Genomic DNA, 26452 nt, shown 5'->3' on the forward strand with positions numbered 1-26452 from the left:
TTCGACGCATTTTCAAAAATTCTAAAAATTCTTATTTATTTTCCTTTTTGAGTGGTGAATTGGAATGTTTTCCCACCCTATTTTGTTAAATGTGCGCTGCCCGCAATATTTCATTTAGTGTTAGAAATTTTCTTGATCTGTCGGTCCTTTATAATACGTATTTATTATATTATATTTATTTTTTGAGATTTTTTTCAGTCGCCGTTATTTGTTTGTCATTCGGCTTGAGTTGGCAATATATAGCGCGAGGTTCTTGATTTTGGTTACATAAGGTAGAGAGCGTAATCTAAATGCGAAAACGGCAATCATTTCGTTGATTTATTTATAAAGAAGAATATATTTCAAAATCTGCCTTCAACAAATGATCCGCTCCATGAAATGATGAGTGACACGTGCGCTTGTCGCTGACAGTTCGAATAATAGTTCGCGTTTTTAATATTCATAACAAAAACTTGAGTGTATGTATGTGTTTAGGTGTTGCCAAAGCCGATTGGTTCTTATTGTTTATTGTTTATAGCCTCATGGCTGCCTTCAAGTCCATGTTCACGTCATGTTACATATCTTATCCCCACGTCATGCCAAAAAGGTTTTTGTATTAAGGTTGCTCACGACTGCTTTGTGGTCGCTTATGTCGCATTTGGGAATTTAAGAAATGAAAATCGCTTTAAAACAAATAATTGAAACCAAAGCAGCTACAAAAATATTAAAAGAAATTACACAATATACAATATTTAAGGCACCGTACATACATGCCATATTAATCTCCACAAACATATTTTTTTATTTAATTCTAGATCAGCAGATTTTAGCTCTGTTTTTAATAGAAATTAATTCAGACTCTTATCTTCAATAATTATATTTGTTCGATTTCCGAAGTTTGACACGTGATCTAATGTACATGAGGTGTTTATAACATATGTATATTCAACATCAAATTTCTATATACTTGTATTAAGGCCGCATTAAGGGGATGAGCCGAGATAATCAAGTGCATTAAAATAATTTTTTAAATACATACACATGCCAGTACAACTCTTAATTTAACGCTTTATGCGCTTCCGTAAGTCACTGAACCTTATCAACAAAGAGTGCATATCTGTATATTCATAAACTTACATTCTATACAAAAAGTATGTGGTCTGTACGGTTTGATAGAGATACAGTTAGATAGCTGCTGGCTGTTCACCTCTCCATCAACTAATAAAGTTGATTGTAGCTACGAGTTACATATGTAACTGTTAATTGACAGTGTTGAGTTATTTGTTGTACACACTGTTGGGTTGCTGATAACCCAACCTGTGCCAGTTTCAATGCTTTACTCGCAAATATTTGCTAATTTCCAAACAGCAAATAAATATATTTTTTTATGAATGTGTACTCATGAGTTTACCTGATAACGCGGTTGCACAAAATTTTCAAGAATATTTGTGCCAAAACACGATTATGCATGGCTTATTTTTCCAAAATAACATAAGTAGAGTTTGGAAATTAAGGCTGTGTTTAAAAAAAATACTACTCCAGAAAAAAAAAAAATGCTGCGCCATCTTAATTTTTTAGTGATCCTTAAATAATATAGGCTTATGTGACATTTCTTCTGACCTACTGTGGCATTCGAAATTGTGACGAAAAATGTTTAGTTATTCGGTAATACCTCTTTTTTCCATTCCTTACTGATCCTCAAATTTGATACGTTTTTTTAATAATGATCTTATGTAATATTAATATCAAACAGAAGCAATGAATTGTACCAAAACTTTTTTAAGTCACTGTATATGTATATAGGAAAATAATTTCATTAATTCTAGCATGTTGATATTTTTGATGTTTTTTAAATTAAACATGTTCGTTTTGATCATAACCTGATTACTTATGTAATAATAATGCTTAACGGCATATGAGCTTTGCTTTCTTGTATATACATATATGTTACATATATTTTTTATAACTTTAAGTGCAAAATAAATATAGTATTAAAAAAAATCATTGAGTAGATTAAAAGTTTAGAATAGTTCTGGATCGCGTACAGCGGTGGGCCAATAAATAGAAGAATATTTTTTTTTATAAGTTTTGACTACTCAGTTTAAATTGGTAAATAATTATAGAAGCAGACTTGAAGAAATGCAAAAAAAAAATGGTGAAATATGATTTTTGCAATATTTTCTAAAAATATAAAATTTAAGTGCCCAAAACGTGAGCCCAGGTAAGTAGTGTATGTATATACTTTTACCATTTACAAGGGGTCAATGTGTGAAGTATATGAGTAGCCCTTAAAAACTTATATAGTATATACATTCATACTAGTACATACTTACCAGAACTAGTGGATGAGTCTTTAATCTATATTTAAGCTTAGTTATATGCGCAGAATACAAAATAAATGTGAAATAATAATTATCATCATCACGATTTATGCAAATACATATATGGAGGTCTATAAAGGGTGTTTGTTTATAGACATGTGGTTATCAAGAAGATATTAAAATATTTATTATAAATATAAGGGTTTGAAATTACGTTTCAAAAATGATTTCGTGCTAGGAACCGCTGCGGTCATCTGCGTCGACAAGCGACTTCACTCAACTCCACAAAAAATAGTTCAGCAGTCTTAATCGTACGATCGTGTAGGCCACGCGCAAGCTTCCACAAGTCCACGACGCGCGATATTGCGCTCTCCATTAGTTTCCTTCAAAAAATTGACCAAAAGTCGTTCACATCAACATTCTCCAATTCAGGCACCAACAAGTCATTAATCATCGCTATGTAGCGTTCCACATTAACTGTAACATTTTGGTCGGCTTCATTTATGAAGAAGTATTCAACAATGATTACCTCTACCCATAGAGCACACCAAACAGTAATTTTATGAGGGTGTAACGACGTCTCATCAATATCTTGTAAATTATTATCACTCCAAATAGGACAACTCTGTTTATTAACGTATCCATTCAATCAAAAGTGAGCATCAGTGTCGAACAAAATTTTCTTGTTAATATCGGGAACTGTGGCCATCTCGTTTTAGTCCCATTCAACTTCAATTCTTGAAACCAAACTCAGTATAAATCCTGTAACTGTCTTATTGAAAACCACATAGCTTAAAAAACAACCGTTATATATACAGTATAACTTTGATATAGCGAATCTGAATCTGGATTTTGAAAAATTCGTTATATCAAGGAATTCGTTATATTGAGGTTCGTTATATTGAGGTTCGTTATATCAAGGTTTCACTGTATATATATATATATTTATATACATACATATATATGTTCACACTTAACGCGGTTGTCGGTGATGCTAATTGAGGTGTTATCAACTTTATCAGTGGCACCGCGTACTTTGTGCAAATAAGGCTTTACTGTTATTATTAGCAGTCATCACAACAATACCTGTCATAATAATGCATTTGCACTGCTTTTATTAAGCCGAATGCAACCAACCGAATTGGCATACAGTCGTAAAATGAATGATGTAAGACCCCAGTGATAATAATTAGAGTATGGCGTGTGGTTGTTATTGCTGCTGTAAAATAGAAAACACAAAAAATGTTGTATTGCTATTTTACATTGTGCCATTAATTATTATGGATTGGAAAATTTCCAATTACACTGTAAGTGCTCTTCTGACATACGCACCGCATTGGCATCGAAAGCTTTGGCTTTTACCAACAATTTTTAGTGATCATTTTAGTGAAAAATAATGAGCAAGTAATGTCTAGTTATATCATCAGCTTATCACCATAATTTTCTCAAAATCTTCCATAATCTAATAATTATTAGCATTCTTTTTGTTTCATTTATTAAATTGGCTTTGGCTCCGGCGTCTCACCATAAGTTCTTGCTATACATTTACATTTCTTTTTAAAGTCGTTCATAATTTAAACTATTTGTCATTTGTTATCGCTCCTTCATATTGAAACACAAAAAATAAGCAAACAAAATAATAAAAAAAATATATATATACATACATACATTATTGTAAATATGTATGTAATTATCCGCCACTAGGTACAAACATGAAATACTTAGATGATGAAAGTATATTGACAGAGAAGCATTGGTGCCTACACTCTCCTATTAACTCTTCGAGTTTGATCGTCGTTTAGACTACGAAACTACAAATTGCAGTATCATATTTGTTGAAAAAGATTTGATTTTTAATGATTTCGAAGTTATTTAGAAGTAATCATTGTTTTAAAATTTTAAGAGTATATTTCTACATATTTTAGGAATATCCAGTAAATTAATATTTTTCGATTTATATGAGATTTTTGACGGCGCTTAAAAAAAGTTCTCCACTACTGCAGTGATTCCGGACCTACGGTCGAAAAACAAAATTAAAAATTGACGAAATGACAGCGTTTTTAAATAAGAGTTGAATTTTATCCAAAACGTGTCTTCCAAGCGGAGATCACAGCAAACAAAGAAAGCCTTGTAGTTCTGACAAAAAGTGTGCTCAGAACAAGGAGTATATTTATATATACGGACAGTCAAGCGGCTTTGAAATCACTGAAGTCTCCTACGGTTTCATTAACGTTAGTGAAAGAACGTTTTGATCTCTTAGACGATCTAAACTACTTCACGATAAAGCTGCAATGGGTTCCAGGGCATAGTGATATCCCTGGTCACTGCTAGGTGATTGTATAAAAAATTATATATGGGACATGCATAATATACAAATTTGTTTGTGATCGGATCATTTGACTCCGAGTGATCACTCAAGCAGGTTCGAAAAATGCTGTTTCGAGAAAAACACTTTTAAAGATAAACTAATGAAGTTGTTTGAACTAAGCGGCTACACAGAGGGATGTAACTCTAAAACTATTTGAGATGCCGATTTAAAATTTTAGTTTACTCTTAATAGGTATAACCTATCAAAATAATCGAAATCGAATTAACTGAATTTTTGTAGTATAAATTGAAGGAAAATTAAATAACAAACGTAATTTTTTACATAAAATCAATTAAATAAATATTTGTGGTGTGTGGTGTTTGTATGTGTTAAATTTTAAGCTAAAAATTAAAATAAAACCGTTAACTTTTTTGTTTAATGTTTTAATACAATTTTTCTTACTATAATTAAACGCAATTTTAAATTAAAAAACGTAATTTAGTTTAAGAAAATTTGATTAATGTGATATTTTTTATATAAATGATTTAAATATTATTCATTTAATTTAATATTTAAAGTTCTAAAATTGACTGAAAAGAAAAAATATTTATTTAAATCAGTGCAAAATCTTTTCGAGATATTTTTTTTGCCATTTTTTAATAAAATTATAAATCTCCCTAAAAATCATTTCTTATAAAATTTTGTATTCCAGTATTTTAGATTAAAATCGAAAAAGTTTTTTATGAAAACTGTTCTAACATAATTCAAATCGCTAGTCTAAGCACTCTGTAAGATTTCCTATATTACTCACTACAACCCTAGGAACTTGCTGCGCACAACGAATACACACGGTGTGCAAAGGTACTATAATCAATTAATTGTGTTTTTTGTTTTTTGCTTTATATCTTGATCTTATGTTGACTTTAGTTCTTTCTGCTGACTTAGAATTTCGCTCTCCAGAATTTACTACAATTTACGATGGTATGGTGGGACACAATCTCGAAGTTTGTATATTTTTCACATTTGTTCATAGCGCTCTTTGGATACTCCCGCTGCACTCCTGCATTTGATATTTAAACTTTTATTGCTTTCGATTCGCACGTCTCTGTAAATTCTCTTAGACAGAGCATGCGCATGAATATTTTGCATTCACACTGGTTACGCGCTCACAGCTGTTAGGTACACATCTCTGCGCTCTTATATCACTTCGTTTATGTTTATTTATTTCGCAGATGCTGATTTAAAATTTTTGTTGTTGTATTACCTAACGTAATTGACTCTACTCGTTCGTTCACTTCACACTCATGCGCTCACTCAAATAGCGCAGGGCACTCATTTGTGTACAACTTGTTTCCTACTTGTTTCGCAGCTCTTATGCATACACATGCATAATTCGTATACTCGTACCTGGTGGAGTGCGAGCGAGTGTATTTAGTTTGTTGGGGCTTTGCGAGGGGCGCCCAGTGGGCATCGCGTGAGCCAACTGGCGTTCGGTGTGCCACTCCGTGCACGTTTACACTCGCCGAGAATTTTACTACGCTGTTCGGTGGCATTTAAGGCAGACAGTCAGGCTATTAGCCAGTGTTTGCTTCGTTTTGTAGTGACAAACCGTGCACTGCTCGTAGAAACGTTGACGAATTCGCTTGTGTGTTTAAGAGCGGAACAGAAACTCGAAACTTTAGAATTATAATTTTTTTGCTTTAATTAAATAATCAACTCATTTAAAAAATTGTGGTTGAAAACTAAGCAAACAAGTGATTCTAAACTTATACTTCGTGCAAATATATAGTAATAATTTTAAGGAAATAGAAAATTATTATTCTACAAAGAAATACAAACAACTGTAAGCAAAGTGTATTTATAATATTATTATCGAAAGCATGAAAACGCTTTTCTACTAAGTGCGGTAAACAAAATTGCTAAAAGCTCAAAATAAAAAAAGTTGCAACTCATTAAAATCTGCAAAGCACTCGAAAAACGTTCGCGAAGAAAGCATTAATTAAAGAAAAGAAGCGCAAATGTCAAAAAGATCGGGTGTTGTGTCAATGGCGAATATCTTTCATTACAATACGGTTATATTTTTGACGTGCCTCCGCCTGCCAAAGTGCTATCTGTTTTGTGAAAAAATGAAAATTTTTAATTTATAAATATCTATTATTTGTACTATATTTTCACTGAACGAGTCGTAAATCACCAAAAATACTCAGAAAGTTAAAATTGCGAAAATTGAAAAATGCAAAACGCAGAATTAAGCATTTAAGGTAAAAATAAAGTGATATAATGCGAGTATATAGGGAAGGTAAAGGAAAAAAAAATTACACCGCCAACGCGTATGAAGTGATTTAAAGTAAAGAAAAGTTAAACATTTTCGTATCAAAAGAAATATTGTCGCAGCAAACTTCGCGGCTGCAATTGCAAAAAAAAAAAATATTTAGCTTTCGTGAAAGTAAAATAAGTGCTCTTATGTAAAATTCGAAGTTAAAAATATATATGCGATTTTCGTTCGTTTTAAATACTGCACTTTATTGTGAGATTTTTTGACTAGCAGATAAAACAGCCGAAATATTTTCAAATTACTATATAGTTATTGAAAATAATATTGCAAAAGCAAGCAGCAAGCGATTTTCTCGTGCAAAGCGCATACACACTCCCACCCACATATATTTATATAGTAATTGGGAAAAGAGATTTACTCCGTTATACGCTTTAAATTGTACCGAAATTTTTGCAAATGAGTTTGTTAAAAAAAAGTTTTTCGAAAACATTCTATAAATAATGCATAAAAACGAAAAATACAAATAAATAAACATGCGTAGAAAAAATAAAAACAATTCAAAAAGTTTCTAAGCTAAAAATTTGCAAGTTTAAAAAATTTCTCAAGTTGAAAAATTTGACTAGTGCATATTTAAACAAAAAATTGTACGGTTTAACTCGAAAAATACATACATTTAAACTCAAATAATTAAATAATGATTTGATTTCCAAAAAAATTAAATAAAATAAAATTATAGCAGATTTGTACCAAAGTTTTTACACAACAATATCATAACCTAAAAAATGTTTGCCAAAAACGTAATCTCGTCTAAGTGTGAAATGCAGAATATGAGCAAAACGCTAGGAAAACACAACAATACATTAAAAAAAAAACGTAAAAGCAAATTAGCACTTTTGCCATTTGCTAAATCTAGACGAACTAACAGTTCGTTAGATCCTGCTTAGTCTAATGACAGGCGCATTGTTGTTAGTATTTTTCGAATCTTTATTTGTTTTCATGTTTTGCTCGGTCTTCTCTGCAGACAGTTTACATATACTTATTAGTTTCTTCATTCTGCATTCATTTGTATTGCTCACGTTTTCCTGTGCATAGTTTTCTTTATTTTCTCTAATGTAGTGTGATTAATGGCTGTGACAGTGTACTTGTGGGGAAAATAAAAGAAATAAATAGTAAAATGAATTGTAGAATGTAATTAGTTGCAACAAATCGTAAATTATATAATAACAACAATTGCACGCAATTTTTGGTTTCTATTTTAAATCAAAAAGCTTTTAGCGCGATCCTGGTTTGTCTATCCTGAGCACAGGCTTTTTTGTTTAAGAGCCCAAAGCAGTTAAAAAACCAAAAAATTTACAATCATAAATTGACAAGGAAGTTGAGAAAAAGCGCACAAGCGACACGATGGAAAAGTACAAACGAAATAATAAAAAATGTAATAAAACGAAGGTAGAGTGCGAGTTCAGGGCGAAGTTCGGAAGTACGAGTTTTGTTGCAAGTAAACTCTATAAAATATACATAAAAATGATCAGCATGACGAGCTGAGTCAATTTAGCCTATCCGTATGTTTGTAGATATACGAACGAGTCCCTCACTTATTGAAATATCGATCCGAAATTTTACACACGTATTTTTCTCCCCAAAAAGCTGTTCATTTGTCGGAACCGCCGATATCGAACCACTATAGTATTTGGCTGCCATACAAACAGATCGATCAGAATCAAATGCTGGTGAGGAACACTTTATCATATGACGAGATATCTTCACAAAATTTGGCATGGGTTATGGTCTAAAGCAGTGATATCTGTGTTAAATAAATTAAAATGAATTAAGCCAGCAACGCTGCTAACAGATACACATATATTCAGATTAAACGTCATCCGTGACATATGTGTATGGCAAACGGACATATCTAAAAGAAAACACCTAAATAAATGAAAACCATATGAAGAAATGGCATAAATTTAAACGCATCAAAAGTGCAACAAATAAAGCAAAACAATAACCATTGTGTAGAATATAATGACGTTGTCATAAAATCCAAAAAAAAAAAAAACCATAGCTTACTATTTACATGCGGTAGCTTTTTAATTTCTATAAATGCGCATTTGTTGTGTTTTTTCTTTTCTCCCTGTACTGTTTCTTGCAGTTTGTGCTCGCGTTGTAAATACATCCATACATACATACATACATAGGTAACTTAATGCGCTAAAGTGGTTTGTAATTAAAACAAGTACATATTATTCGTTGCTATTGTTGTTATTGTTTGTGCGCTGTGCTGTGCTGCTTTTTACAAATACAGTTGTAGTTGTTGTAACTGTCGCGCTGTGGGTGTTTAATTGCGCCCGATTACTTTCTTGGCGCTGTTACGCCCCTACCGTTGGTTGTTGTGGTTAGTGGTGGGCTAGTAAACGGCATACAATTTCATATTTGCACATATGATAATTTATAGGGACCAGGGCCATAGAGAGAAAACCGAGGTCCGGGGAGGATATAGGATATAGACCCCCTGATCCATCAATTTTTGGCGCATAAAATTGTGACAGAGCACCGGGCCGCCCTGAAAACTTCGGGTCCGGTATGTATTGGCCCCGATCTACCCCCATCTCTTGTTTACTGACATACATGATTCGCTTGAGTGCGAAATCTACATTTTAATTCGTATAATGTTTAAAACATTTATTTTTAATATTAATTACTGCAATTTACTCACACTTCAACAAAGTGAATTATTTATTACGTATTTTGCTATTCTGTGTCACGTTTCTTTGAACACATTTCACACACATAAATATGTGTAATTCACCTTATTTACCTTACCCACTGTTTGTATTCGATCGTTCGATGCATTTATTTTTTATTCGTTTTATGGCGAGTTTTTTTGCTAGCTGTCAACTTGACGTTTCGTATGCGCGCAGTGTTGTTGCTGCACATACATACATCAATTTGACAGCGATCTTCTGTTCCTATCTTCGCTCTATTCAATTTGTTCCTTTTTGTTGTGTTTTTTCGGTTATTTACACAATTAAGTAATGCTTTCTACAATGAAATCTTTTAATTTAATTCACTTAAATGGTTTTTTTTTCATTAAAAAAATTGTTTTTTGTTTTTTTATTTTTTAATTTTTTCGATTTTATTTTTTACATTTTTTACATTTTTTTTTGTAGGTTTTTTTATTGAAATTTTATTTATTTTTTAATTTTTACTTTTGTGAGCACCGGCATTAGCTCTCTAAGAGTACGGAAGTTGTTAGAGGTTGGCTTGTTTAAGAGCAATTGTCATGCTTTTGATCTACAGCTCTATCTGTCTGTTCTGTGCAGTTCGTCATTCATACTTGTGTCGTTGCATTCAGTTATTCGATGTACTCTTGTTTACAGCAGAGGGGCGGGGTATTCTTCCTCCTTTTTTTGCCTTAAATTTGCAGTCAGATTTCTATTTCTCTATTTTGCTGTCGCAAATTTCTTTTGATCCGATCGCATTTGCTGCTGTTTGCAAATCATTGCAGTCGTGCGGTTATATAGCAAATTTGCATACCCACTCCTCATCTACTTAAATACATATGCATATATTTAAATTAATTTATTATTTAAGTGCGCTTGTAAATGTTTGTGTTTTTATTAGCAATGCTTAACAATTATTTACTGCACATTTTTCTGTTTATTGTTTTGTTTTTATCTGATCTACATCACGCGATCTGAAATGTATGTACTTAATATATATACATATGTTTAAGTACGAGTATAACTCCGCTTTTATTTAAAATTAATCTTAGTTTTTATAAGCCCTTTGTTATAATCTCGGAACTTGATTCTGGAGTTTTCCAAAAAAAAGCTTCAAAATTTAGGAAAAAGGGAACTTCTCTATATTATATATTTTTTATATGGTCATTTTGTTACAAAATGGCATCTACTGGTTCAATCTTTGGTATCAGCTTTTTCAAGAAGGCATTTAGAATTTGATAAACAAAAAACTTCTTTTGGAATGCCGCCATTTGATCAAAAATCTAAATTTTAAATAGTTTCTGTTCATCTATAGTAATAAATAATACTTTTTTTTTGGGTTTTGGATTTGAGAAAATATTAGGCAAAAAAATCTTCTTCACTGTTAAATACTTTTTTCGGTGTCGTCCTTAAGTCGGCTACGAGATCTACGTAATCCAAAATTTTTCAAAAAGAATCGCCGATTATTTAAGAACAAAAAATTCCTAGTGTTAGAATTGTAAGTAAATTTATATTATTTGTATTTATTTATTGAAAAAATGCGTTTGTTCTGATTTGCAAATGGATATAATCCCTTTAGCCGAAAAAGTTAATTAATTTGTAGAAAATCCTACACTGATCTAGCTCCTTAAAAGCAGTAATTTGTAATGAAAGCAAAAATTTCAATTTCATGTTTTGTGTTAATGGCGATTTAAATTTGTTAATTTTTTGATTTTTAGGGTGTGGGCTGCCAGCTGCTGTTTACTTGTGCGAATTTCGATTGACGATTGCAAAACTAGCGTAAAAGTATGGCGAGTTTGCCAAACTGACATACAGGCCTCATTAGTTTGTGTGTTGGTTCTTTCTTTTTTTATGTTTTTTTGTCTCCTGATTTGCATACTTTTTGCAGCTTGGCAGCTTTTACTGAGCTGGTGGTAGCAGCTGTCCTTCACAATGAAGATTTTTTCATTGAAAACTAACGCCCTGCATCTTGAAACCACCCTTTGAGCCACATGCAAGTTCGGCTGTTTTCTATATTGAATTTTTAGTTGTGATTTCATTGTGCCTGTCATTTTAAAAAAAATTGTTTGTCGTTTGCTTTGTGTTTAGAGGCAAAAAGATAGGTGTGGTTCAGCAAATACTTATCCTCGTATTATCAAAATTCGCTCTAAGCCTTTATCAGCCTCATAAAACTACCACTAGTTTGCTAAAAGCGTTCCGTTGTATATGAAGTGTCTTTATTTATAATTATATTTCATTTAAATAAATAAATATATAAATATTTGCTGGTATCAGCGTCGCCTCCGCTATTCGTATGCTGGCGGTGTCATCGCTCGATTTTGGCACTCAGCTGTTTTGCACGAACTCAGCGCTTGACATTCACCAGTATTTTGTTGTTATTATACTCATGTGTGGCCTGATCTACAGCGTGTCGCCGTTGGAATTCTATAAATATTTCACTTGATACAAACGAAAAAAAAAAGAAAAAGGAAAACATTCACGTTTTAAGATATTTTAGCACAGATAACAACAACACCGAATGCTTGTTGTAGCCTTGAAAGCAAAAGTTTGAAAACTTAGAAATTTAAAAGCATAAAAAGATAATGTGTGCGATTAAACATTTGTTTAGCGCAAATATTTCACCATTATTCACTAATATCTTATCAGAGAAACGTTTCCTTTGCCATGCAGAGTCGCTTATTCATGCCATACCACTGGGCTCCGCCACTTGACGCTAAGAGGTTTTTGAAAACTCTCTTCGAACACATAGTGCCATCTGAAGCGATCGGAAACTTACATGTTACTCATAAGTGAACAGGTGGACCTTTAGACTGACTTTCGACTAACATTTATCAGACTCAGGCCATGCATTCTACACGCCGGCTACCGGCTGATGGAGACGTGCTTATGTATTATAAATCGTTGCTGGCTTGATTTGGTATCAGCGTTGTTGCCATTCGCGCAGATAAGCGTGTAACTGCACTCCCTAAAATATATATATGTACATCAAAGTCATCTATAAAGAAATAAATATAGTTAATACAAGTAAGGAAGGGCTAAGTTCGGATGTAACCGAACATTTTATACTCTCGCAAAGTCAAATGGTACACTCGTTTGAGATTTCTTTGTGGATTGACCGATATTTTCGGTAGAAGGCCAACTATAGGCACTGGGGTTCACATATTCGGTACCTAGGGGCTTGAACAGTTTTGGTTTGGTTTAGACAAGTTTTGATCACAAGGTGGCATACTTTAAACGAATTATTCACGCAAAGTTCTACCCCAATATAATCATTGTTGCTTGATATGCATAGTGGAAAGTGAAAAAATCAGATGAAATTTAAAATGGTGTTATATGGGAAATAGGCGTGGTTGTAATCCGATTTCGCCCATTTTCGCACTATAACATAGAAATATGAAAATAACGTTATGTACCGAATTTTGTTGAAATTGGTTAAGCAGATCTCAAGATATGGGTTTTCACCTAAAAGTGGGCTGTGCCACGCCCACTGTATAATTTTGAACGCGGTTCCTATAAAGTCATCTCATACCATCCTAGAGCTAAAATTTAATGTCTCTGTTGTGTTAAGTGCTTGATTTATCGCGGTTTTAGAATTTTTTAACAGTACCGTTATCCTTTTTTTATAATGTGATCCTGTGTACCAAATAACAGTCTTCTATCTTATTGCATATATCTCAATTTTTACTCAAGTTACCGCTTGCACGGACGGACGGACAGACAGTCACCCGGATATCAACTCGTCTCTTCATCCTGATCATCTATATATATTATAACCCTATATCTAACTCGATTAGTTTAAGGTGGTACAAACAACCGTTAGGTGAACAAAATTATTATACGCTGTAGCAACAAGTTGCGAGAGTATAAAAAATAAATAATATAATTCGATTATCAGTTGCATGAGAGCTTAATCGTATCATTTATTGCTTACTTGTCTAAGCTTTTGCCTCCGTTATCGGTACAGTAATGTATTTTAAGCGCACATAAGTTTTGTTAATTAAACAAAAAAAAAAAAAAACAAATAATTAGCGCAAACGCTTATCTTAGAAGTAGTTATGCGATGAACTTGAAATTATGTGTGGAAAAAAACGTGTTTACGCCGATTTATCGGCTTGTTTGTCTCAAGTAGTAAAGCCGAAATTTGAATTTTACTACAAACTTCTTATAATTATTTTTATTAAAGTGTTTTGTTGTTGTTTTTGTAGCGGCAGTAAACATTCCCCACAAATTTTGAGGAATGGTGCCGAGTTCATAGTCCTTCGCCGTATAAAAATCTGGATCCGTTCGGATTACATTGACCCAACTGTCGTGGGAGGCCTCATTAAAGCATCTTCTTCGCTACTTTCCTAATTTTTGTTGTTTTTACTTTAAGACACACCCACACTGTTTGCATTGTGTTATCAGCACCATAACGGCATGTTGCGGCAGCACTTCAAACGTGTTAATTGAGTTTTGAATGCTCAAATCAAGATCGTCCAATTTACTATTTGCCATTTTGACGCTGGAACACTCGATTTGTAATCTCTATTCTCTGGGATTTTGTTTTTAATTGCTGCGTGCGCACTGGTGACTTGCACGCATGACCAGCATGCTTCGGCTTCGGCCGCCGCTTGGCGCTGGTGCGTTCTAATGGAAAAATAATTCGTCTCTCGTTGCGTAATGCCGGCGTGGAAAAAGAAACAAATGCAAGTACGGCTCAATAAATTCAGTTTTATAAAATATATTAATAAGAATTGAATGCCATCCATAACTAGAAATCAAAAAAATATTGTTATTAAAAACATACATATGTACATACACATGTCTAACTGTATGACATAATATTTTATTTTCAATAAACTACACTAAAGTTGACTCTTCAAATAGCTAATATTTAAAAACGCAATATGTGTAAATATGTACGTCAATACGTACTAGACAGCTTTATTTTCTACTGTAATTCGAAGCATTTTTTACATACAGTTATTCAGTTTAAAATGCATTAGTCGTGTTGCAATATGTTGCTCATTGCGAAATGATAGAACAAAGCACTGGAAAAACTATTGGGGATCTCGCTACCCACCCATTTCAAATACATAAAGCTTTAAACAACAACAAGCGAGGTAGAGGAAATGCTTTTATGCACATAAATATACATACATACAGACCTCTACATAGGCGCAGCAGCAGCACAGCAGCACTTTCAGTGCAAATATTACAGCTATAAACGAGCAACAACGTGAATGTACGCCAATTTCGCCGGTAAAAAGTGTGCAACAAGAATGAATTGATTATAGAGATGAGGCAAAAAAAAAAAACAAAAAAATAACAAAAACAAAATGTATAAATACCAACAAATAAAAAAAAATATATGTATATATATATAGCAAAAACAAAATGCATTTTAACTACTACAAAAACAAAATGTATAAATACCAAAAAAATATATATTATATATATAGATACAGCAACAACAAAATGCCTTTTAACTACTCATTTTTGTTTGCATATACAGCATTTATTGCATTTGAGTGCAAATAGAGACACAAATGCGCTTAAGAGCATAGGCATACCCTTTGCAATCTCTTAGGAATTGCCGTCACACTCTTAAATAAGTACTGCAAATGTATTGTAGTGTCATTTCAGTGCATTATGTGGGGAAAAAAATCACAGCACTCTTCAAAGCTCACACCACGAGCTGAGCGAGATACTCTCCTTCGCACATCAAGAATTGCTATTTTTGCTTGCGGCAAGTTTTTTTTTATAGGTATTTTATATAATAGCTTGTTTTAATTTTTTTTTTTTTACATTTTGTTTGGCTACTAATTGCAATTACACGATCTCGCACCATACTATTTACTTTTCTCTTTAGTTTTTGCTGCCATATGGGAGTAATTAACTAAACGAAAATCACGTGATGCGTATGTTCTAATGACGCAATATTTAACAGGCAATTTTTGTTGAACAAATGCATGCGTGTATGTGAGTTTTTATATTGAATGCATTGTAGAAAACGCTAATAAGTAAGCAAAATATCGCACGAGTGCGCATATAATTATATTTATGTACATACATATGTACAATACATATATACATTAAATGATAACATTTAAGAATATTAAAAATATAAGTAAATTAAAATAAAACTACTATCAAATAAAAAAAATAAATCATACTTAAATCATAAAAAAAATATTTTTCCATTTAAAAAGTAAAAATTATCTTAAGAAAATTTATAAAATACAAATATCAAACAATTAAATAAAAGAACATATTTTCCAAATAAAAATATTTCGGAAAATATTTTCCAAAGTGGATTCAATATAATTATTTAAATAATAGATGAAATTAAAACTTTACTATTAAAATTTAAATAAAATAAAATATGATTTAAAATAATGTATATTATAAATTATTGAAATAGGTTTAGAAAATTATTATAAAAACATTCAGATATATTCAAAACAAAAACACAAAATATAAAAATAGAAAAAAAATATTTTCCGGAGTTTAAAAGTGAAAAATACCTAAAAATTGATAAACTGCAAATATCAAATAATTAAAAGAAATATATTCCAAATTGAAGCTTTTAAAATATTGTATACTATAAAATGATGAAATAATTAAGAAAAATCATTATCAAATCATAAAAAAATATTTAAAAAAAATATATATAAATATATATTTTCCAAATAAAGAAAGTTTCCACTAAAATAAAATATGCTATAAATTAATTAAATAATTAAAGGAAATTATGTATTATCAATGAAAGTTGTCTAAAGAAAAATTACAAAGTACAAATATAAAATAATTAAAAAAAAAAATATTTTCCAAATCAAAAAGTGAATATTCTCCACTTGTCTGTCAAGCAATTCTTACTATCTGTCAAATCGCGAGTGTTTCATGCTTCCCATTATTGTGTACGAGTGTGTGCATTACACGAGCAAATCGCTAAAGCGATTACCAATAAAAACCGAACAAAAAAAAAATCCATAATGTAAAATTCGCGATATGTGTAAATTTTTGCAGCAATCTTGAGAACAACAATGAGATTTATTCACTTGCACAATACGAGGCAAGCAAGCTTAAAGTGGAGACAAGCGACAGTGAAAGCAATCAAAGCAACATTGGCGATAGCTGTGGCAACAACAATCTCACAAAGAAAATCAACGATAACAGCAACTGCAACAACAACGATAACTCAACTGACGACTTTAAACGGAAATTATTAGAGTGCAGTAAAGAATCAAAACTGAAACAAGAACAAGAAAATCCAGAAATCCTTAATAAATCTTGCAAAATTGCGTTGCATTCGATCAAAGCAGCCAACTCACCACCGTCAACGCAAACAGACCTAACCACCGACAACAACGATCTCAACGAGGATCGTAATATAAACATAACCAACAACAACAATACAACTAATAAATTATGTTCCTCCATTAAACGCGAAAAAACGTGCGCAATTAATGCAAATCCCTCTATTACCATTACCACTACCTCAGGCAACACTAATTGCGCAGCCACACCCCCATTAGATAATACCACGAAATTGATCGACTCTAATAAAACGATTGTATGTGAAAAGTCACTTTCTCCATTGCGTCAGAATTTACAATCGAATTGTTTAAACGGCAGCGACAATAAAACCAACAACAACAATAATAACACTAGTGTCTCGAGCAATAAGAATTTGCTTCTAGCAAAATCGCTCGAAGAGAAACGCCCCAAGTCGGTCACCGCATCGGTATTTCGTCCGGCTACATTGGCCGATTTGAGCGGTACACATACAACAACGGCAACAGCAACGCCGCTATCGCCGCCACTACCAACGCTCGTACCATCGACTACGAGCACTTCGTCGGTATTTGTGAATGCAGCAAATGCACCGTCGTTGCCGCCGTTGAACGCCGCTCCGCGCGCCCAATCGGTAACGGCTTCTGTATTTACGCCGATTTCGCAGTTGTGTAATCGACAACAACAACACATTGCTAAAACCAATTCCATTATAACACCAACAACGGTGACAGCAGCAATACTCAGTGGCCAACAACAACATCATCAGAACCACCAAAACTCACAGACACCGACACAGCAGACACAAGATATGAATAAGTTTTTGTCGTTCGGGGATGAGACAAATGAGTTAACAAGTGAGTAGAGCAATCTTCTTCTTATTTATTTAGTAGCATTTAATTTAGTTTAAGTGTCACACACACACATACACATACAGAAGCAATCATTATCGTTTTAAGTTTTGCGCTTTGAAGTCATAATAATTGCATTGGAAGCGACAAACAGAAATATTTATGTAGATATCTTTGTCTTTGATCTATCTAGACTTTTAGTCCATCTTTACCCTGAAAAGGGTATAGTCAGTTGGCACGAAATTTGTAACACCCAGAGAAAAATAGTCCTGAAATTTTGCAGACGTTCTCTTCTCCCCAAGACGCTGCTTATTGGTCAGAATCGCCGATACCGGACCACTATAGCATATTGCTGTCATATAAACTGATCGATCCAAATGAAATTCTTGTATGGAAAACTTTTTCTATGACTAGATATCTTCACTAAATTTGGCATAGATTATGGTCTAAGGCAACGCTACAATCTTCGATAGATATAGATTTATTGTACAGATCGGACCACTATAGCATATAGCTGCCATACAAACTGGCCAATCGAAATCAATATAAAGTTCCTTTTATACACTTTTATGCTACCAGAAGCCACATTTTTTTGTCTTATTAAAAATGTACTTTTTTCTATTTTGTATTACCTTTACAATTAACAAACTTAAAATCTGTAAAACTACCCACTAGCAAAACTTGAAAAAAGGTCTCTCAGGGATTGAGATTATTAATTGGCAATCGTTCGTATTTACAGGCTGACTCGGCGCAGTGTAAATATTGTCGCTGTGTAAACAGTCAATTAACGTCAATAAATTTTTTGGTGTTCGATTCTATTTTTAAAGAGTCAATTATCGTCAATACATTTTTTGGTGTTCGATTCTATTTTTAAACAAATTACTCGATTCCCAGCATGTTTGTTTTTGCTATGCCCCATTTGTTGTGCTAATTTGCTGATTTTCAATATGCCTAACTAAGATGGCAAACAGACTTATGTAGTTTAATTTTCCTATTTATTGAAACAGATTTGTTGTCGGTTTTTTGTTGTTTTTTTTTGTGTGTTTTAAAATTTTGGTATTTTCTCTGATATAACTTTTTGTTATTTTAACAAGTTGTTAATGCAATTAACATTTTACACTTGTGATATAATTGATACTTATACACATAATTAACTGTTTTAATTAATATACTTTATGTATTTTAATTGTAATATATGTATATGATTATTAATTTGTTTTTAGTTTTTTAATCTTTTAGTGTTTTTTTTTATAGTTGATTTAAATTTTTATACTCTCGCAACCTGTTGCTACAGAGTATAATAGTTTTGTTCACCTAACGGTTGTTTGTATCACCTAAAATTAATCGAGTTAGATATAGGGTTATATATATATAAATGATCAGGATGAAGAGACGAGTTGAAATCCGGGTGACTGTCTGTCCGTCTGTCCGTCCGTCCGTCTGTCCGTCCGTCCATGCAAGCTCTAACTTGAGTAAAAATTGAGATATCTTTATGAAACTTGGTAGACATGTTTCATGGTACCGTGAGACGGTTGGTATTGCAGATGGGCGTAATCGGACCACTGCCACGCCCACAAAACGCCATTAATCAAAAACAAATAACTTGCCATAACTAAGCTCCGCAATAAGATACAAGACTGTTATTTGGTACACAGGATCACATTAGGGAGGGGCATCTGCAGTTAAAATTTTTTTTTAAAAAGTGGGCGTGGTCCCGCCTCTAATAGGTTTAATGTGCATATCTCCTAAACCGCTAATGCTATAATAACAAAATTCATTGGAAGCAAATGTTTTTAGCACTTCTATTGACGGTGTGAAAATAGTTGAAATCGGGTGGCAACTCCGCCCACTCCCCATATAGCGGTACTGTTAAAAACTACTAAAAGCGCGATAAATCAAGCACTAAACACGCCAGAGACATTAAATTTTATCTCTGAGATGGTATAAGATGACTTTATAGGAACCGCGTTCAAAATTAGTCAGTGGGCGTGGCACAGCCCACTTTTAGGTGAAAACCCATATCTTGAGATCTGCTCAACCGATTTCAACCAAATTCGGTGCATAACGTTCTTTTTATGTTTCTATGTCATAGTGCGAAAATGGGCGAAATCAGACTACAACCACGCCTACTTCCCATGAAACACCATTTTCAATTCCATCTGATTCTTTCACTTTCCACTATGCATATCAAGCAACAATGATTATATCGGGGTAAAACTTTGCGTGAATAATACGTTTAAAGTATGCCACCTTGTGACCAAAAATTGTCTAAATCGAACCAAAACTGTTCAAGCCCCTAAGTACTAAATATGTGGACCCCAGTGCCTATAGTTGACCTTCTACCGAAAATATCAGTCAATCCACAAAGAAATCTCAAACGAGTATACCATTTGACTTTGCGAGAGTATAAAATGTTCGGTTACATCCGAACTTAGCCCTTCCTTACTTGTTATTTATATTTTTTAAAATTAATTTTTTTATATGTAAATATATATGTACAATATATATTTTTTTGTTTTTTAAATACTTTTTTTTTGTGTTTTTTTTTAATACTTTTTTTGTGTTTTTTTAATACTTTTTTGTGTGTTTTTTTTAATACTTTTTTTTAATTTTTTTTTTAAATATTTTTTTTTAAATTTTTTTTTTAAATTTTTTTTTACATTTGTTTTTTACATTTTTGTTTGAATTTTATTTTTCAATTTTTTAAAATTTTTTATATAAATTGATTTTTGATATTTTAATACAATACTTTGTATAATATTTATAATATACAGATGTTTCATTTCGTATCTTGAAGAATTTTTATATTAATTTTAATATCAGCATTAAATTAAGTTTTATGTTCGGTGTCTATATTTATGCTGTTTCAATGATAACATAGAGCAAAAGCAATTTATATACTCGTTTATTATGATGACAACATATTATTGAACCCTTATCTCTATTATATTAATAGTATATAAGTACTCACTGGCGTATATCTGAAAACAAAAATAGGCTCGATTCATTCAGTGTAATAATCCTGACTGTAATGTATTATTAGTTGACAATATATAAAATTATACTCTCTAATCTACATATGTACTTATGTATATAAAGAATGAATAAACAATTTACACGCTCGTAAAATTGTTATATCACAATTACTTGCTGATTTTCGAGGTATCTGACGTTCAATGGTTATCAATAATTACTTGCGATTGCATTATCTACGCAAACATAGAAGCGTTCTTATAAACATAAATAGTATTTTATACAGATGTATATATTTTGATGCCTTTTTCTGAATAGTTCTGGTAGATAAGCGAAGTACCGATTAACAATTGTTAAACTATTTCGTCATATAACAACTTCTCTTTACCATAGTTTGGGTATATTGCGTAGTTTGGCAAAGACCAAAGGTTGATTATGTTTCACAACATATAGGTATAAGTCATCGCAACTGTTGAATCGTTTTGAAATTTCCGTAAGTACTATTAGTATGCTAGAATTACCATGTTCAAGTCAAGATTTCACAACGCTGTGTCAACGTGGCCATTACATAACCAAATTGGCGACTTCAACAAGTCGTGGTGCTATAATAACAAGCTAGTGCGCAAACAGCGAAAATTCTACGGCTAGATAGCAAACAATATTATACTACGAGGATGGTTTAAAATTTTTGTAACCAAATATAGCTGTGTATTACTTTTTAAATTATTTTTTCTATTACTATAATAATAACATTGTTTTATTTAAAAAATTTATATAATTTTTGTGTACAGTTTTGATATATCTCGGCAAGTAAATTATGTTACAGTTTAATCATTTAAACGAGTGTCGCTCACCTATTAAAAGTAAAACAATCGAAATTATGCTCCAAATTGAACTTCTAAGTTGTTACAAGCAGTTTATTCTTAATTGAAAATTTAGAACTCACTGTGTAATTAAGAATTTCTTCACGATTAATGACCGTAATTAATGGAGGTTTATAAAGGGTGTTTTTTTAGAGGTATAAGGCTTTAAATTGCAATAAAACATCGTTGGATTATTCGATTGCCATGAATTGTATTTATCCGATAATCTTGTGGCATTACATTTTAAATATGATTTTCGATGACTTTTTCCAACATTTATGGCCGTATATCGGTAATAACACGGCGAATGTTGTCTTCCAAATGATTAAGCGTTTGTGGCTTATGCGCATAGACCAATGACTTTACATAACCGCACAGAAAGTAGTCTAGCGGTGTTAAATTACAAGATCTTGGAGGCCAATTCACTGGTTCAAAGCGGGAAATTAGGCGTTCACCAAACGTGTCTTTCAATAAATCGATTGTGGCACGAGCTGGGACATGTTGCGCCGTCTTGTTGGAACCACAGCTACTGGACTTCATATTTGTTCAATTCAGGATTGAAAAAAATAGTAATCATGGCTCTATACCGATCACCATTGACTGTAACGTTCTGGCCATTATCGTTTTTAAAGAAGTACGGCCCAATGATTCCACCACCCCATAAAGCGCACCAAACAGTCAGTTTTTCTGGATGCAACGGTGTTTGGACATACACTTGAGGATTAGCTTCACTCCGAATGCGGCAGTTTTGTTTGTTGACGTAGCCATTCAACCAGAAGTGCGCTTCATCGCACTTAGTAGTGCACTTGAACATAGTGCGTGATACGTATTCCGCACAGAACCATTATTTTCGAAACAAAATTGCACTATTTGCATGCGTTGTTCAGGCGTGAGTCTATATAATGATGAATTGTCAAACCAAACTGAGAATAAATCACTTGACAGCTGTTAAATCGGTCACCATCTTGAACAGTATTGCCAACTTAAAGTTTTATACCTCGAAAAATAAAAACACTAACAACATTGTTTGATACTTAGACAAGTTTCGTTACTTTTTGAGATGTTTTTCGTGATATCTTTCATCAAAAAGAGGGTCTTACAAGTTGTATAACTTTTATCTACTTTAGAAAAATCATGATGATTTGATATGCCTTATAGGGCTACTATATACAATAAAAGAGTAGAAAAATTTATATACGAGTATTTTCTTTTTTAAAGATTTCTTCCTTCGACAGAATTAAAAAAAAAAACATAAAGTTTATACTGACAAAATTTAAAACAAAGATATTCTTTTTTTTAGTTTTCTTCTTTAAAGCTTTTCCTTATTTCATTTGCCAATTTTACCGCACTATTATTATTTCTATAAAACTGGCTCTGCTCAGTTACAGATTACAATATATACTGCTCATGCTAACATGCTTTTGACCCCATTATAATGTTTTGTTTTTAAAGAAAGCAAAAGAAATGGAATGAATTTGTTAAAGACCGGATTGCCAAAAATATGCTGGCATAGCCCACAGTTAAAAACATACTGAGTAGGCGCCAACTTAAATGCCAGAAGCTGCTAATCAGTTGCAGCTTTAACTTAATCTCAGAATTAAATTAATTAATTATGCCACCCGGCAACAGCTATTCTTTAAATAAAGATTTGATAATAACAGAAATCGATAATTTTATTGTGAAATGTCTGTTATACCGCGAAAGAAGCTCTTACGTAATCAATAGAACAAAAAAAAAAAAACTAAGTGAGGTCTCATATAAGAAAAAAATTTTGAAAATTAAAAAAGAAATTTAATAAAAGTATAAAAGTATAAAATACTAACATAAACTATAAAAAGAAAATATATGTATATATTATATATCACAAAAAATAAATATATATATATAAAAAAAATTAAATTAAAAATATATATAATAAATTCTAAATAAATTTCCTTAAAAACCATTTAAATTTGCAAATTGAGTTTTTTGTTGTAATAACCATTCAGTTTTGCAAATTGCGTGTTTTGTTGTACAAGTAAATATTTTTAAATATTTTTGCTTTTTACCATTTGGTCTAAAATTGTTCAAACTTTTGTTGCATTGTTCATTTCACTTCAGTTGCTTTAATTATCTTCTTTATAGTATTTATTTTGTTAAATCCACCAAAATTTAAATAAATCGAGTATTAACCGCTCTATGCGGCTTAATTAAGTTGTTGCTATACTTTTTTATTTTAGTTTGCTAAAATTAGTTGAAGAAAACAAAAAAACGTAAATACACTCGGAGCTCCTCCGCACCCCTTGCATCGCCTACAAAAAAGAAATTCTTTCATTCGCCAGTAAGTGTTTTGTTTTTGTTTTTAATTTCACTTAATTTATTTTACTTTGCGTGGTGTTTGTTGGAATATTTTTCGCAACATTTCTAAATGAATTAATTGGTTTCGCTGTTTTCCACACGCGGACCTACATAAAAAATCTACATTTTGTGTTTTTATTGGCTCATACTTATTATTTGGACACACTCCCGGACCAGCATTCATCAGCAGCTACTGGTTTTACTTTATTATATGTACATAAATATGGACATACATACATGCTAATGTACTATATTCATGTGTGGTCGTGTGCACTTCACTGGGTGTTTGTGGAAATTTTTTTATGGCGACCGCGGCAGCAGTTGCCGAGGAGAATCGGCCACCATAAACAATGGAAATAAATACAAGAAACTGAACCAAAAATAAACTCGCGCATTGCGCTATTTTTTATTTTCGCGTGTCTGCAAATTTTTTTCTCTAAATTTTTAAAAACATTTTTTTTGTTATTATTTGTTTATTATTATTAGTTTTTTGATTATATTTTTTTTTAATTTAATTTTTTTTGTTTGTGTTTTCTTTTTTGTATTTCACTTTATTATTTTATTTTTTATTCTACTTTTTTAATTCTTTTTTTTACTGTTTTCACAAATGTGTTTGCTAGCGTCCCACAATCCTCAAACACGCTTGGTCATCTGACTCGCATACTTCTGATCAAATTATAATTAAATTTCAAAATTGTGTAGGTTTTTTTAGTTCTCCCCGCACGTGTTTTTAATATTTTTTATTAGTTTATTTGTTTTTATCGCATATTTAAAATTTTCCGTTAGTTTTTGACTTTAATGTTTTTAATTTAATATATTATAGGAAGTTTTTCGTCACATGAGTTGAAATCCGAATGAAATAAACATTCTACAATTTTTCTTAGCTACGTCATCTGTTGTTATTATGCGAATTATTGGTCTACTTTAGATAAATTACTACCGCAGTATTTAAATGTACATGCAGGTTTCATATACATACATACTAAATATTTATATATAGACCTAATAATTGAAATTGACACCTATATCTCGGATATTAAGTGCGAAAAAAATTATTGTTTACATGTAGTTTACAATAAGATTAGTAGCTGGAGCAGAATAGTAACAAACAGCTTTCGACCAGGTGTTAATTTTTACCTAGACTTGTTTTAAACAAACTGAAAAATATTGTCAACAAATTATCGAATATATACGGCTTTTGTAGATAAGAATGCTAGGTGCTTGACTGCAAGCCTGCACTTCCTTAGTTCGAACTAACATAGAGAAAATTTTTGAAATCAGATAAAATATGTGCTTGCAATAGTCTAAAAATCATTGTATAAATTTCTGGCACTGAAAAGTTTCTCATTCAAATTCCTTGTATTATTCGCGAGACCCACACAAAGTAAATCTTCATTAAAAGCCAAAAATATAAAATAGAAGTTTATCTTTGAGAGACAGCACTTGGCGGCTAAAATCCTGTGGCAGCGTTGTCGCGCTGAAAACCAGCTTCGTTAATGCAGATAATTGCTGTCAATATATGTCTAAGATTAAGTCATAGTTAGGGTTCAGAGAAGCTCGGCCGTCTTTTAACGTAGCTCTGAGCGCCACTTCTAGATTATACAGATATACATTAATCTATTATACATACGAATATATATCTATATATATATATATATATATATATATATATTTACCATTTATATATAGTCAAGTATTAATTAAAGTAAAATTGTCGGTATTTAGTGTCTGGCTCTTTTTTAAAAAGTTTTGAATTTCACAATATTGGTCCATTTTCTACATACGTATATACTATATATGATTGCCAATGTTACATTCGCGCGAGTTTTTGTTTACTTTTATCTTGCTTTTTTATACTCTCGCAACTTGTTGCTACAGAGTATAATAGTTTTGTTCGCCTAACGGTTGTTTGTATCACCTAAAACTAATCGAGGTAGATATAGGGTTATATATTTATAAATGATCAGGATGAAGAGACGAGTTGAAATCCGGGTGACTGTCTGTCCGTCCGTCCGTCCGTGCAAGCTCTAACTTGAGTAAAAATTGACATATCTTTAAGAAACTTGGTAGACATGTTTCTTGGTACCGTAAGACGGTTGGTATTGCAGATCGGCGTAATAAACACGCCAGAGGCATTAAATTTTATCTCTAGGATGATATGAGATGACTTTATAGGAACCGCGTTCAAAATTAGTCAGTGGGCGTGGCACCGCCATCCCATATCTTGGGATCTGCTTAACCGATTTCAACCCAATTCGGTACCTAATATTATTCTCATATTTCAATGTTATATGTGATATTTTCACTTTCCAGTATCCAAATCAGGCAACAATGATTATATCGGGGTAAAACTTTGCGTGACTAATACGTTTAAAGTATGCCACCTTGTGACCAAAAATAGTCTAAACCGAACCTAAACTGTTCAAGCCCCTAGGTACTGAATATGTGGACCCCAGTGCCTATAGTTGACCTTCTACCGAAAATATCGATCAACCCACAAAGAAATCTCAAACGAGTATACCATTTGACTTTGCGAGAGTATAAAATGTTCGG

The 26452-nt window shown here is 32.1% G+C and overlaps 1 protein-coding gene across 1 annotated transcript in view; it reads left to right on the plus strand.

Annotated features, from left to right (window-relative positions):
* Positions 1-7058: 7058 nt before the first annotated feature.
* The window catches only part of LOC106616215 (protein similar), a gene marked incomplete at its 5' end in the record, with an annotated part of 59792 nt that continues 40398 nt past the window's right edge, over positions 7059-26452 (plus strand). Inside the window, 2 exons of the mRNA XM_070108171.1 lie at positions 7059-7135; positions 16609-17732. Coding sequence (XP_069964272.1) covers positions 7059-7135; positions 16609-17732 — 1201 coding nt within the window. The remainder of the gene's footprint in view (positions 7136-16608; positions 17733-26452) is intronic.

Source organism: Bactrocera oleae, chromosome 2, assembly GCF_042242935.1.
Source record: "Bactrocera oleae isolate idBacOlea1 chromosome 2, idBacOlea1, whole genome shotgun sequence".
Taxonomy (NCBI): domain Eukaryota; kingdom Metazoa; phylum Arthropoda; class Insecta; order Diptera; family Tephritidae; genus Bactrocera; species Bactrocera oleae.